The sequence below is a fragment of the Uranotaenia lowii genome, chromosome 1, assembly GCF_029784155.1.
Source record: "Uranotaenia lowii strain MFRU-FL chromosome 1, ASM2978415v1, whole genome shotgun sequence".
In the NCBI taxonomy this organism is placed as follows: Eukaryota; Metazoa; Arthropoda; class Insecta; order Diptera; family Culicidae; genus Uranotaenia; species Uranotaenia lowii.
Window position 1 is genome coordinate 199,820,362 of NC_073691.1, and position 16,335 is coordinate 199,836,696.

A 16,335-nucleotide genomic window follows, 5' to 3' on the forward strand; every position below is an offset into this window, starting at 1 on the left:
CTGCACTCGTAGCAGTTGTCGGTTGTGTCAACAAAAGCATCACACTATGTTGCATGCTACGCGATCCTCCGTTCCAAGTCCGTTGAATCCGAGACTCAGTCAACTGTCAAACGCACAACCTAATCAAGAAAGCACCCATATTTATCCACAGCAAGCCTATCAACAGCAAAGACAACAAACCATGCCAATAGTTACGGAAACACACACTCAACCACTAAATGCAACACACAATTCACCAAACACAACCACACAAATCAATTCACATATGCCAAGCACAAGCCAAAGCTACGTAGCACTATCTGTCAAGCCTGCATCGAATACTCTGCTTCCTACTGCTCTTGTCAAGATTAAAGACCGCTACGGTAACGCTCTGATTGCTAGAGCCCTGCTAGACTCTGGTTCGCAACATTGCCTGATGACAGAAGAGTTTTCGAGAAAGCTGAAGCTCGAAGAAACACCCACGTTTTTGTCAGTCCATGGTATTGGGTCGTCTGAGTCATTTTCAACGAAGATCATACATGCTGAAGTCTCTTCACGTTCGCCAAAAATCTCGGGATACCAAGAAAGTATACAGTTCTTTGTGTTGCCTGAACTTACCCTACATTTACCTTCGACATCGTTTGATCCTTCGTCCTTGTTACTCCCAGATTCCGCTTGTTTAGCAGATCCGTACTTCCACGAGTCAAAGCGAATCGACATTGTCATTGGTGCCGAGTATTACTTGGATTTGTTGAAGAATGAAAGAAGGAAAGACACGAAGAATGGTCTCACGCTTCACAACTCTGTTTTCGGTTGGATTGTGTCAGGTCGAATAGTCGATTCTCCGCAAAACGTGTCACACAATTTAGTCTGTTCCTTAAGAAACTACAGAAGCAACTCAAATGGTTGTACGAGCTGGAAGCATGTCGCTTTAAGAGCTGAAAATGAATTGAAGAACCCACAGTCAGAAATAAAGAGGAACGTTTTGTCGTTGCCCTACCCAAGAATGAGTCAGTTAGCGTCAGATATGCTATGTCAGAGTGAATTCAGTCTGAGAATTCATTGAGAAAGATTTTGTGTAGAATGAGTCTGAAATCTCTAATGCCTCAGTAAAGTCGAATAGTTACACGAATATAATGTTACTCAGGTTTCCAACACCCTAAGAATGCTCAACTCCCTTTAATTCAACCTTTAAGTTACCAAACAAACTCGACGTGAACTTCACTCCCACATCTTTTAAAGATTCACTAATGGTTATTAAGTTTGGATTGAGAGCCTCAAGGGTGCATGATTTGATTGAAGTCCGCAAGAAATAAGATCACTTGAATTCATATTTTTGAAGTTCTTCCAAAAAGCTTGAAGCATCTCATTTTTTGAATAAGCATATCGTATTAAGAATCGTATCATATTAAGAACCAGACCGTTTGAAGGATCGTTGCCCTATTGTATGAAGAAACAAACTACATCACTTAAAGCAACCCTATCGATTGAAGGAATCCTATCGTTTGAAGTTACCCTATCATGCAAAGATATCGAACCTTTTTGAAAAACCCTACCTATTGAGAAAACTGTTCGCTTGCATTTACTCAGACCAATTGTGGAATCATGGTTTTTGAGAACCTCATCCTTGGAAGAATCTCTATAGTTGACAAAAGCCTTCTCCTTTGAAAAATCCAATCATGAAACCTGTGAACCTATCGCTTGAAAAATCCATTTGACTGAACAACATTCCGTCGTCACCTAAGAAGATCCCTAAAGAAGTCAAGGGATTGTCATCATTTTAACAAAGGAAACAGAGGCAGTAGGGGAGCGCGCGGAGGCCCAGCGCCTTCGCATACAGGGAAGTCCCTTTTATATTGAGCCGTTATCATATGCTAAGCACCCTTCTTTACATGCAGGTCTACTACTGCACAAGTTATACACCTGCTTAGTGAGGATCATCGCCCAACCCAGGCAGGCATTCGTCTAACCGTCACCGTGTCTGGCAAAGAGTTGCCTCACACATCACCGGGCAGATCATGAGTAACTTTGGTAGTATCTGGTCCCGCATAAGCCATCAAGCATCTAGGTCCCCATAGTTCACATACCTCGAGCCAAGAATTGGAATGAACCAAACTGGCCCACCACCGTAGCCCGTCAGATCCATCATAGACCTTCAGTTGCTATCCGCAGTACACAAGATACGTCGCTCGCTGGTTTACCTGTTGTCGTGAAAGAATCTATCAGCAACTGAAATTACGATTTAAGCAACAATTACTGATATGACCACAATGAAGGCCCGCCCAAGATGTCTGTGGTACTTACCTTGTCATCCAATCGCATAATGCCTAATTATGCTTCATCCTCGCATACTCCCCCTCGGCGCTTCTAGTCGGTTAAATTTTACGCAACGCAGAAAAACATCTAGCATCGCCAGGGTCAAACATACAACCGATTCGTTGGGCACGGAACATCACATTCATCTTCTGAGTCACACGTTGTTCATCGGATCCAAGAATTTTTAGCGCTACTGGTTGAATGTAACAAGGCAGTCGATCGCACGCAATCAGCAACACAGCTTTCAATCCGTAAAAATCCATTAGAGTTCGTTTTCACGATTGTGGACCGATCGACATCAACGCACCGTGGAAAACAGCTACAAAAACAAAACGAAAATTACATCACACACTTTCGCTAGTGATTCGCACCGACGGAAAATTGCACTGCCGTTTGCCATTCTACGGATTTCAAGAATGATAATCCATCTAGTCCTTACCTTAGCAGTTCCGCGTCCAGCTTCCAGAGCAGCTACCGGCCAACATCCACAGTAACCAACTTTCCCCCAGAAGTACTGAAAACGCCTTCAGTTCCAGCTGTTCCAGTCTTGTTTTTAAGAAAAATCAACCACACTACACTACACTCACTTCAGTACACAGCAGCAGAAAAATATCGTACGAAAGTAGCAAAACAAACTGCAATGTATTGTGTTGCAGCCAGTTGAGAAAATAGGTACCGTTAGAACAAGCAAGATTACAATGCGGCCCAACGTAAACAAGTACCGTTTGAATTTGTGTTGAAATGATATTTCAAGGCGGGCGGCATATGTTTAGGTAAAGGTTAGCGAGTCAGTGGTAGTGTACAGTAAAGATAGGAGAACAGACATACGTCAAAAGTTGATCACCCCGAAAGCGATCTAAAAAGGCTTTCGTGAGAAATACGCTCTGTTCAATACAGAGCGCAGAGCGTAGAAACACTCAGGTTGAAAGTTTATGCTAATTCCTCTCCATAATGTTCACCACTACAAACTATTGCTTTACTAGTGTAGGATAAACAGAATGTTCTCCTGCTTGCCACTTTTTACACAACGCAATTATGTAAACAGTCCAAACCAATCCGCCGTGTAGACTACATCGCCAAAATAAAAACCCCCAAATCGAACCGAAATAAAAAAGTTGAGTTTTGAAGTTAAAGTGAAAACTAAATCGCCGCGAATTCTAAATTTCGTCCGAAAGTGTTCCGGTCCCAAAACAGTATGCGCCTGTATTATCAAAATGTTCATGGGCTGAAATCAAAAATCTCCGAATGTCTCATCTCAACATCGGAGCTCAGTTACGATATCTACACCTTCACTGAAACCTGGCTTGACTCTTCAGTACCTTCAAGTCAACTTTTGTGTTCAGATTACGCAATTTTTCGTTGCGACAGAAGTATTTCAAACAGTAGTCGGAGTGGAGGAGTCCTCATGACTATCTATATTTAGCTCATCCATATCGTTACAATTGGGAATACCAGTAGTATCGAAAATTTGTGGGTGAAAGTGTCTTATGCACATCGATCGGTTTTAATCGGATTAGCGTATATTCCACCGGAAAAAAACCAGGATATCTCCATTCTAGATCTTCATGTGAATACTCTATCGGAGCAAGATTGCAACATTCTTCATGCGGTATGATTTTTCTTGGCGATTTTAACCAGCCTTAATTATTGTGGATCCCTGGTCAAGGCAACAACTTGTTGATCGATTCCTCTTCGGTGCTAAGTACGCCTCTTTAGTGGATGGAACTATTTTAAATGGAATGCATCAACGAAATGGTGTACGGAACCTGCATAATCAAACGCTGGATTTAGTCTTCACCGATGAGTCTATCTTGATCAGCACCATCATCGAGGCCAATGAAGTTGTAGTCCCAATCATCCACCGTTTCCCGAATCCTGTAGCCCTCATTGAGGACTTCGACGCATCCACTCGTGACTTCCGTCTAGCTGATTTTGAATTATTGAACCGAGCGCTAGCCGAAATTGACTGGACGAATCTTCAAAGATGTGCTGATGTAGATATGTCTGTGAATACATTCTGCTCCATTATGAGTGAAGTTTTCGATAATTCTGTACCACTGGTAAGACCTCCTCTTTGAACCTCCATGGACAAATAGTCACCTAAATCGGCTAGAACAGCTTCTATCGAAATGGCTACGACTGTGTAATAGCTTCCGCTGCCCGTTTTTTTTTTAAACTAAATTGAACAATGCCACCAGAAGATATCGGATCTAAATCGTCTTTGCTATCGTCGCTATTTAGATCGCACTCAATCTGACCTTCGCCATAATCCAAAAATGTTCTGAAAGTTCGTTAATACCAAAAGGAAGTAGTCTGGTCTACATGCGTTGCTTTATTTGATAGAACCGCCGAATCTTCTGTAGAGAAATGTAACCTCTTTGCCAGTCACTTTTCCAGTGTTTTCCCAATCCAATCGTTAAGTAAATACTGATCAAATCAACGCAGCGGTCACACTACTATCCAGAGATGTGTTAGTGTTAAGTTTTTCACCTCAACCGGAAAAGATGGCTTACCTTCGTGCGTTTTGAAAAGGTTAAGCCACTCACTCACATATTCAACCTGTCCTTCGAAAAACAAAAAATTCCTGCCACCTGGAAGAGATCATTCCTGAGCCCTATCTTTAAAAAAAGCTGACACAGGATGCGCGTAATTACCGAAGTATCACGTCGCTAGCCTGCCTGCTCAAAGGTTTTGGAAAGGATCGTCAACGATGTAATGTTTTCTTCGTGCCGGAGTTGGATTTCTGAAATTCAGCATGGATTTTTTTCCCGAAAGATCAGTAACCTCAAACCTGTCAGTTTTTACATCATTCTGTTTATCCAATATCGATGGCGGCAAGCAAATTTATGCCAAATATACTGACATTACTGCCGCGTTTGATTCAGTGAATCACAAAATTCTGCTCAAAAAGCTACAACGTTTAGGATTTTCCGAAAGACTGTGTGTATGCATCAGGAGCTTCCTAACAAACCGTCGTTAAGTTGTCAGAATTGGCTCCGCTGAATCAGTCGACATCATTCCAACTTCAGGGGTTCCACAAGGCAGTAATTTGTGCCCATTACTGTTTACGATGTTCTGCAATGATATAAACATGCTTCTTGTTGGATGTGGAGTACTCCTGTATGCGGATGATCTGAAAATATTTCTGACCATAAACAACCTTAGTGATTGCTACGAATGACAAAAATACCTAGATACAGTAATAAACTGGTGTACGACTTCTGGTTTTGAGTGTTGCTAGTGTTGGTTGGGTCGTTCAACATTAGAATCTGCTAGCCTAGTGTGGTGGCCATTTGAAGCTGTGTGGATTGCGCGTTTTGAGAGATTCAAAGAAGATTTGTACGATATGCTCTTCGTGAGTTGCCTTGGGAGAACCCCTCTAAACCTGCCACCGTATGCTCTGCGTTGTGCTCTACTGGGACTTCACACACTCTCGAACCGTCATGCCATCGGTCAGTCATCGTTCGTAGCCAAGGTTTTACGAAACGAAACCGACTGTTCATGGCTTCTTTCTCGATGTAATATCTATGCTCCTGAAAGAGCTCTGCGAAATTGTGACTGGCTTTCACTAGAATCGAGAAGCACTGGGTATAGTAGTAACGACCCTTTACGTTCCGCAAAAATAAGCTTCCACATTTTCGATGCCGTTCTCCGCAACACTGTTGATGTCTGTTTCGATGGTGTCTCAACAAGTCTCGAGAGGGGATTCGTCAAGCTCGCCCTCTGCCGGCAGTGCGGCGTTCACTTTGGGCGCATACTCACCATCACTAGACCTTGTGAATTTTAATAAAAATTTAAGAAACGTTGTTGGTGAACTGGCAACAACACACAGACTCCCGACAATCTAGTACTTTACTTTTCTGTGTCGGAACTTCCGACTCGGAAGTCTTTCGGAAGTCGGAAGTTCGGGCTTCCGAACTTTCGAAGTAAAATTTAGTGCCGGCTGTCTGATACGATCGATCTAGAATTTGGCACGTTTCTTCCCCAGGAAAAAAATTGTATTGAAAATATTACAAAATAAAACATTTCTTCTTCATTTTTAAGGTTCGAAATGTCCTGAGTCAGGCTTACTGATATTGGCTTCAATTACCTTCGAAATTTCCAATCATTGGCGACGCAACCATAGTAACGACGCTATTAGCTAAACATGGAACAGAAGAGCGCCGTCTTAGTGAACTATGTACCAAGGATTTTCCGTTCTGTTTGTGATTCCTAGCAATCCACGTAGATTTTCTCCTCTCGATTGTCAGTCATTGTTCACTCCAGCAATCATTCACTTCTCAAATTAATCGATTCATTCGCGAGTTGATTCGGCGTGACGCAAATCAGCCTTATTAGAATATGACCCAGAATTAATTCTTCTAGGAGGGACTTCCTGGAATAAAGACTGATACACATATTTGAAAAACAATTATCACACCTTGAGAGGAAAATAAGCCGTAGATTTGGTTTTTGGGCACCTCCTGCGTTCCTAGAATTAAATCGTTCGAATGATTCGACGCCATCTACGCACAATGATTTCATTAAGGGCGAATGCTGCCGCAGCCCGTGGCGTAGAGGATAGCCTTCAAGTCTTCTAAGCCAGCGGGCATAGAGATCTTAATAGAAGAACATGAAACCTTCTGAGATCTGTTTAGAGCTGGAAAAGTTTGTTTTAATTATTTTCTCACTTACATTTATTCTGCACTAAAGATGCACAAAAAAAGGAAAAAACTGGAAATGAACTCAGTGAGCCTTATGATTATGGAATCTACTTGCACTGAAAGTACAGAACGGACTTACCAATTTCGTCGTCAGGGACAGGAATCACATCAGGTGTGAAAATATTGGAACTTAGGTTCCGCAACCCAGAAAAATCGAAACAAACACAATCGCTTGTCAAACACATGTCAGGTAGCTTCTGCCTCCACCATCACCAAACACTTCTTGTGGTTGTTAATTTTATGTTTGAAAATTTTCAAAATAACACCTTCCCTCATTTAGTAGTGAATAGATAAATAATTTTCACTGCAATCTCCAATATATTTTTCTGCACTACTGGCTATCGCAATACCCTGGCAGACTTCCGGCCATCCACTTATAACACCTCGGGCAAATTTCTGACGCTTACCGGTTCCTATCCATTTTTAAGATTGTGTTATTACTTCAATCACAATTTATTAACCACTTGAAAATTAAAATTGAAATTTTCGCGGACGGAGCGAGAAAAAAAACGCATGCGATCTCAACGCATTATCGCCTACTTTGTTTTGAAAATGTTATGCGCGTAGGCTAAAATTGATGCTAGTCAGTCACAAATTATATCATTGCATCTTCCGAACAAAACTTTTCTGAGTCGCCGCCTTTTAAAAGTTTTGTTACTTACACTCTAACATACCATTCGGAGGTTGAGCCCCAGAATTCCCAATAAAATGAAATTCCTGGACACTCAAATGTGATAGATTCCTCAGGGTTATAAATTTTTGAAATTGAAAAATTATATTACTTTATTTGGCAGGGAATTTGAATTTCTATTTTATTCAAATGAATGATAAAGAATTAACTTGGCACTTTTATGCATCTACAAACAAGTTGAACAAACCCGATTTTCGAAAAGCTGAAACATCAACGACCGTACGTTAATCGTCCATGCTGTGGTCCGTCGTCTGGAAGCTGGAAATGTTGGACGCAAAGTCGACGTAATCGATCTTCTCCACCAGCCGGCCATCGCGCGTCTTCTGGGGCCCAAAGGTGATCCGGGCCTCCTCCAGGGCATCGTCCACCTCGTCCAGCGAGAATCGATCGCCGTAGTGCATGATGTCGTACTTGAACCTGTTTCATGGATGAGAACATAAGAGAAAGAATAGACAAAGTTAAAGATCGTAAATCTCCGGGACAGGATTCCGTCTTACTTTTCCTTATCGATAAATCCACTGTTGTTCTGATCCCACTGCTTCAGGGCATCCACCATGACCTCCATTGGGGCCAGACCACTGGCATGTTTGAGAATCAACAGCAGGAACACATCGAGTTTCAACGGTTGAACGACCTGAGAAAGTCAAATAGAAAAGCGGAATGAATAGGATTCACAATTAACAACACGCAATTTGATGAACCGATCTTTTCACAAAAATTGTATTAAAGTGTTTGCTACATTTTGTTGATGAAATTTCTCATTCTGTAGATAATTATTTATGTTATGTATAACTTCAGGCGTATCGGAAACACAAAGCCGACTGACAATATTCTTCCCCAAAATTGTATGTATGACAAAATTCAATGATAATTCCCATGCCAATCCCACCGAACCGGAATTCACATCGAATCACATTAGCAGCAACCGGGCATCAAAACTCGACGGAACTCGACCATTTACACACTTGCAGAAATTAGATTCATAGGCCCTCCTTCCGGGCAACGAATAACGAGACGGCCAACCCGGGAGATAGAGATTATGCAATTTCCCGGTGTGATTCCCCATTTTCACAGGATTAATGTTAGTAAGCTCGAGCTGAACCGATCCAGAAGCCGGTCCAAGCTTTTGGGCCTGGAGGACCGGAGTTTCGCTAATTGCTTTAAATTATTCCAAACGCATCCTGCTCCAGTTGGGGGATGATGGAAAGGAGAACTCGAGGGCGACGAACATTATTGCACCATAAATGTTTCCCGCTACCGGCCACTGGGAAAATCCCAGGCACATCAGTGCTTTGGGATATTTGACAAATTATCAATTGGAACGAATGTTAGCAATGAATATCGTACCCAGGAAAAGCAAACGAATTCGATAGAAGGAATGGAAACGGTGAACAGTTTCAATCACGCATTCCAAATAATTGAGGACTTCGAACAAAATTGTACTAGGTTGTATGATTTAGGGTAGTCCAAAAAAAATTACTTCTGGAAAAAAAAACCTTGGAGGCCGAAATTGTTTCATGGTCTGCCTAAGGACCCCATGGTAAATTTCAATTTAAATATTCTTCGAAGGCAGGTATGTCAATCTCAAGGGCCCTCACCCAGTTGAATACCGTGAGAACTAGGGAGGATGATAAGAAATGTGAGTTAAGAGGATTATTAACATTAGTTTACAGCATTTTTTAACTAAGTGAACTGAATATCACTTTTAATGTGAAATCGGGCGCTGAATCCGAAAATGAAATTAAAAAAATTCTCAGTAGAACAATTTTGAAATTATGCGTCAAATATGAAATTTGGGAAGAATAAAAAAGTACATGTACTTATATTCAAAAGTCCCGGACTGCATAACATAAATTTCAAACCTTTTTCTTGAATATTAAAGGTGATTCAATCTGCTATCGATCATCTGAACTTCATTTTTGCGTATGATCAACAGTATTGTTGATATATTGAAGTTGTAATAGAAAAAATAATAAAAAAATGCATTTTTTGAGACAATTTTGGTTTTATCGACAGCTTTAGACTCGATGGAAAGATTTCAAGTGGTTATTTAAAAAATTTGGTTGAAAATTGAAGATGTAATGGTTATTTTACTAAAACAGTAATATTTGCATTTTTGAATAATTTAACGAATCGCAGTGTACTAATCTTAGTACGAATAAAACATGATAAATCTCATTGCTAAAATTTATTACTAACTTACCGGAGGATCACATGCTAAACTTTATTAAGAATTGACGGTGGGGAGGAGTTTCTTGAGCCTCAAGAGTGAATGGGATTTAGAGGTATTTTCTCGAAGGAAGCAAAAAATACTGGTTTTTCATTAATAACATTTTTTCTGCATTGACTGATTACTTTTTAAGAATATTTTTCTTCAAGCCTTAATTGAGACAATTAAATAATTCAATCCAAGACTGCAACATGATTTGACTGAAAACAAAAAAGTTATTGTAGTTCAAAGAATGTATTTTGGCCGCAATTTGTCGTCTAAAATGCAATGCGTAGCATGCACTCATTACTTTGTTGATTTAAGTTCAATCGTGTTGCAGTCTTCGGGTTAAATATTTCGTCAAATTAAGGCTTTTAGAAAATGTCAATTCTTAAAGTCTGTTTTACATAGAATCTGGTTGGATAAAATAGATCATTTCTCCGCAAAGAAATAACGTACAAAAAAAGTAAAAATGTCATTTCGTAGGGTTTTTATTGCACTTTAAGGAAAAAAATACATAAAAATTATTCGTCAGCTTTTCGGATGAATTTTTGAACTTTTTTTGTGATACCACCCATCATTTTCTGCACAGTACTGCTGGTAACCTCATTCGCCATCTTGTTCCACCACTTTTCCATTTGAGCGGGTTTTTTCATGGTTCAGCCATAATTCTTCTGTTTGGCCTTAACTATTGCGCAATATTTCTCGATGGGGCGAAAATCCGGACAGTTTGGTGGATTGATACTTTTTTCAACAAAATCGATCTTGTTCTCCTTTTACCACTTAACGACATCCCGGCTGTAGTGGCAGCTTGCCAGGTCCGGCCAGAACTTCACCGGACCTTTGTGGGGCCGAATGAATGGCAAAACCCTCTTCTGGAGACATTCTTCTTTGTAAACATTTCCAATCATTGTGTCCCCAGTGATGAAAATCATAGACTTCTTCCCACAACTATAGATCCCTTGCCAAATCATCAACTTACGAGCAAATTTATCTGCGAAAACAAACTTGAATCTACCCGCAACATTCCCTTTACGCTTCGCAACGTAAATTTTTTTACCGGGTATTTGTCCAAAATCCATTTTGACGTCAACACTTTCTCGTACAACTTCCTTGCCCTGGTTTTGGCAACCAGGTTTTGTTTCAGCGTCCTGTTGGGGTGTTTGCTTGCATGATACTACCGCAAGCCTTCTCGCAAACAAATTCGTCGAGCTGTACTGTGGTTCGTCTTGATTTTTTTCGTCAAATCACGCTAGGAGATTCCAGGATTATTGTGAACTGATCGAATTACCTTTGCTCGCAGCTTTCGGTCAAATGTTCCACTTTTGCGCCTGGTTTGTTTTGCTCGATCCACTGTAAGGGTCTCCCGGTAACGTTGCAGCACCGAATTTACAGTCGATTTTGGATATTTCAGGAATTTCGCGATCTTTACCCCTCCTGACTACGTCGATTTCTCTACGTGGGTGTGCAGAATTATCGCTCGCCTTTCGCGTTCCATCGTCGATAACTTTTGACTGACTGCTTCAATCTTGATGCAATTTTCACCACGAATTGCGTTTTTTTTTTGATTCAGGATTTGGCTCTGGAACTGTCCGAATAAAAAAACGACTTTCGGGTTTCGAGTTATTCCATACGTAGGTGTGCGTGAGAACAAGCGCAATGTTTACATGCAGCTGTCATTTTGTTCTCCCTTACTGGATTTCTTCACTCGGTTCTTCACATCCGGATTGCCTTTTTTCATGTCCGAATTGCACTGGACAGCAGATAGCACGATTTTGCATGGGTGAGAGGTTCGAAATCGCGGCAATAATCATTTTCCCGTTCATTATTTCAACTGTTTTGCTTTCAGCCAAAAACAGCTGTTTAATGTTTTGACAACAACGTTGAGAGTATTGGTGAACTTCTCGCAAAACTGACTTTCTTCTCAGGGCGACTCCGTCCGTTTTTCGAGCGAACCTAGGTTGCCTCTAGAGCAATAAATGAGCACAATGACAGCAGTTAGGGCGAACCTAGCTTGCCTCTGGTTTGCCTCCAGGTGAAAAAAAATGGTATAAGTAAACAAACCATCCGGATCAAAACACTGTCAATAGATTCGCGATGTGACAACTAGGGGCGCTACAGTAAATGCAAAGATGCGACCAGATTCTATGTGAAACAGACTTTAGTCAATGAAGAAAAAACTTATAAATGAAAAACCGATATTTGTTGCTATTGTGCAAAATACCTCAAAATTCCCATTCACGCTTGAGACTCAAGAAACCCCTTTCTGTGGTCAAATCTTTCTGAAATTTAGCATTTGACCTTCCGGTAAGTAATGATCAATTTTTGGCTTGGAGCAAGTGACATTTATCATGTTTAATTCTTCCTATGCTAGATTAGAACACTGCAGTTCGTTGAATTATTATGCAAATATGCAAATATTACTGTTTTAGTAAAACAACCTCAACTTCTTCATTTTTCAAACTATTTTGATAAATAACTGTGCGGGCACGATCTGTTACCGGACATACACGGCTCCAACCACAGATCAATGTGGTTGTATCAAGGGCATAAGCTCACTAACACATACCGATGTGGTTGTATGCATAGCCACGTTCATTCGTGGGCCAGCTTTCGGCCAAACAAGTCGGGTGTGTCATAGCCTCGTGCAATTGGTGATTTCCCACGTGGAAGATAGAACTGCACAATATCTACTTGAAGTCTTTGTTTTAAATTGACATTCACGATCCATAGAAAATCAGATTTTTTAAATCTTACCATCGAGTTACTGACGATAGAAAAATTGTTTTTTCTATCACTAATATCAACCAATCTGTTGATCATACAATTTTTGTTAATGGTTAATTTCTGACCTGATCTGAAATTTATTTTAAAGTACGGATATCATTTATTTTTAAAATCTAGTGCTATAGACACCTTTACCTAAATATTTCTAACAAACAACTATTATGGAATGCGAGCCAGCTGGCTCACGATTCAACATTTCTTCGATTCCCACCTAACACTTGCCGTTTCTTTACTCTTCAACCTCACTCCATACCGTTCAAAATAATGGCTCCTGCAAAATTCAAGGGAATGTCATCCTTAAATTTTTTTTCACTTCTTATACCTTGATCTATAAAGAACTAAAAAGCTTTCTCTTAATCACTACGCAACGATTCAAGCATCAGCGTAAAAAATCATCCGCTTCCCCACACCACCGTACTTTATCAGTATGTATTAAGCACTCTTATCACTTCGCCCAACCAGGCATCAGCATTCTGAAATAAACCAAAAACTACTTCGGGAATTTCCGCTAGTCACTTATCCAAACGTTTTTCACTGCTTTTTTCCTCAATTTCTATAAACATTCTAATTTAATTCAAATTTTCGATGGACGAAAACAAAAACGCGTTCGTCGTCCAAAAGTCAACGCTTACTTCCTCTCACAACAAATTATTAAGTCTTGTTCAATTTGAAACAGCTGAGTTCGCCAAATTGTCCTCAGTGTCGGTCAAATAAGAAGTATTGGTCGAAAAAGTAGCAAATATAAAAGAAGAAGGATGCAGTCAGGTAAAATTCAAATTAGTCGAGGTATTAGTAATAAAAACTGATCAAAAAGTAACTGAAAAAATGTGTGCGCCGATAGAAAGGGATACCAAGAAAAAAGGCGAAATATTTTCTTCAAAAAAAAACGATAAATATTTGTTTTTAAATTTTTCCATGGATAATTATAAGATTGCCTCTTCAAACAGTTTTTTGATCAAACGAACGATCTCATGATACACGCCTTTATAACTGTCCCATTTCTAAATAAACTAAGCTACACATAAGATTATTTCTGACGTCACTGACGATCAATACGGATTATAAATCAAGAATTTCAATGTTATAAAAAAACCGAAGTACATAAATTCACATATTTTTATCATTTCGAGCTTAAACTATACCAACTCTTTTGAAATTTGAAAACACTAAATTGTAACAAATTAGTGTAAATGTACAGGGTTGCCAAATATATTTTAAAAAAAATAATAAATTGCTTTTTTTTTCAAGGCAATCCTGGAATCAGGAAAAGTATAAATGTTATTCATTTAGGGCTAGAGTTGTACCGAATTGTAGCTCATTCATTACACCACACCTGCTCATGCATCAAATTTGATACACATTTTAGAAAATGTTGTTTTGAATTTTCAAATTGATTTTCCATAAGAGTCCCTTGAGACAAAGACATTCAGTTGGATAAATCATCTTGTGTTGTGCATGTATGTATTTTGTTATAATTTTTCATTATAGATATTTCTGATTTCTAATGGGAGCCCAGATTTGAGAAAAAAGGAAGTGGTTTTTCAGTACAACAAATTATCCTGTTACGAAAAATTGGCTTGTGTTCCAAATTTTATGTTCGTCCCTTGAAAATTGTTCTTGTTGAGTCACTGGAGTTGAAACTTGCTGAACCTTATTTCAAAATATCACATACCAATTGTTTGAGTTTTTTCTATGTTATTTGTACGGGAGCCTTGCGTTTGAAGGCGGAAAAGGTCATTCTGCATGATTAATCCACTTATTGTGTAAGTTTTTATTTAAAAAGCCTGAAAAAAATTTCAAGTAGATTAGTTTTATATAGAATCTCTTCTCTCTAAACTCGGAGGGTCGTCAAACTATTACACAAATTATCCTTGAGCCAAAAACCCTGGGTTACCAAATTTTACGTCATTCTGGTCAGTGTCAAAAAAAATGTGTCTTCGTTGTAGTTATTAAAATTGGCATGGGAAAATATGAAAATACAAAAATAGGATAATATGAATCTATTTCAGCTTAAAAGCATGGTTGTTCACTAATGTTGGAATGTTATATCGTTGTTGGAATATTAGAAGTTATATCGTATTACACGTTGATTTAACAAGTGAGCCCTCAGTTTCACAAGCGAGCTATTACGTAAAAAAAATCTCACCATATCAAAACAAGCATACCTAAAATTCATAAATATCACAAATAATGTAAGGGTTCTGTCGTTTTTTTCAATGAAATTTGTATGGAAAACCTCCGTTCCAAAAGCGAGAGAGGTCACTTTGCATGATAATTTATAAAAATTATCGGAAAATTGTTTCGAAGTTGGGTCATATTTTATGTTGGTTTTGTATGGGAGCCCCTTTTTTCTGAAATCTACTTAAAGTCTTTTAACTGTTGTACGAACCATTTCTGGTTCGAAAAACTTTCGGATTTTCACGTCATTTCAACTGCACGTTTGGGCGTGATGATGTTAAGGAGGTAACGTCTAGATTTTTTTGTATGAGAATTTTGAAAGTTATTCAAGGCAAACTTGTGCAAGTGTTATGTTATTTTTGTTTCTTCTTTTTCTTTTCTTTGGTTTGGAGCGGGGAGCTCCTTTTTAGGAATCAGCCCATTGGCAATTCTTCTTCGTTGAAGAGCTCCTAAAGGAAGGCCAGTGACGACTATATGTCCACACACAATTTTTGGTCGTAGCACTTCTCTATATTGGAAGCTATCATACAAATGAATGTTAACATTACACTGGAAACCAGATTTACTTAAACTTCCCTTAAGTTTTACGCATGCACACATGAAACATTGAATTTTTTGCGTACAGTTCTTGATATTTTTGATCTCACGGAGTCTCTCCCACAGAACTCTTAACCAAACTTTGCTTTTTTCTATATGGAATACTTTAGAAGCTGAATATAAAGCTTCAAAATGTTTCCAAAAACAAAAAAAAAAGCACAAACAGTCAAATATTGATGAGGTTTATAAAAACCTATGAGTAAAGAATTCGAGCTGTGCGACGTACAAAATCAGGTTTGACTCATGAGGTTATCACATTTTCTGTAAAAGCTCTTTTCAGAAAAAAAGCTTATTCTATCACAAGTACTCCTCTTCCCAATGGTCAGTTGTGGAACCGCACGCTTACTCCTTCAAACATCTTCACGATTTCGGCATCCGATTTCTCGATACCCATCGTCAGGAAGGTATTTTTCAGATCCTCCTCGCTGATGACTCCATCGCCGTCCAAATCGAACAGACAGAACGCCTTCTTCAGATCGTAAACCCGCGGCTCGTCCAGATCCTTCAGGAAGTTCATCGTCCTCGTTGTCGTCCTCGGAAATGGAAAACCCACCAATAGGAGAACACAAACCCGACTCAATAAAAAAAATAAACCCGACCGTTAGGCGGTTCTCGCGAGGGAAAACTGAAAATTCAGTTTTGGAAAAGTGCTCTTTTATAGGGTAGAGATTTATTTTTTTCCTGCATCATCCGGCACTTTCTTCATCGTCCAAACGTGGGGTCTGGTGGGGGTGGAAAATTTCATTTATCTTTGCTTCAAATTCTAGTGGAACATTTTATTTCCTTTCCTACGCACTAATTGCTGTTGATGCTACTGCTGCTGCTGCTGCTAGCTCGGGGTGCGATCTCCTAGAACACCTGCATCGTCGATGCTA

At 39.4% G+C, this 16,335-nt stretch overlaps 1 protein-coding gene across 1 annotated transcript; it reads right to left on the minus strand.

The window, feature by feature from the left end:
- Positions 1 to 7,754: 7,754 nt before the first annotated feature.
- Positions 7,755 to 16,071, minus strand: LOC129740114 (myosin regulatory light chain, smooth muscle-like). Its single transcript, XM_055731716.1, has 3 exons — positions 15,807 to 16,071; positions 8,187 to 8,323; positions 7,755 to 8,106 (listed from the first exon to the last, which is right to left on the minus strand). Exons 1-3 carry the CDS (start codon positions 15,975 to 15,977, stop codon positions 7,914 to 7,916), a joined length of 501 nt encoding a protein of 166 aa, XP_055587691.1. The 5' UTR covers positions 15,978 to 16,071; the 3' UTR covers positions 7,755 to 7,913.
- Positions 16,072 to 16,335: the final 264 nt, after the last annotated feature.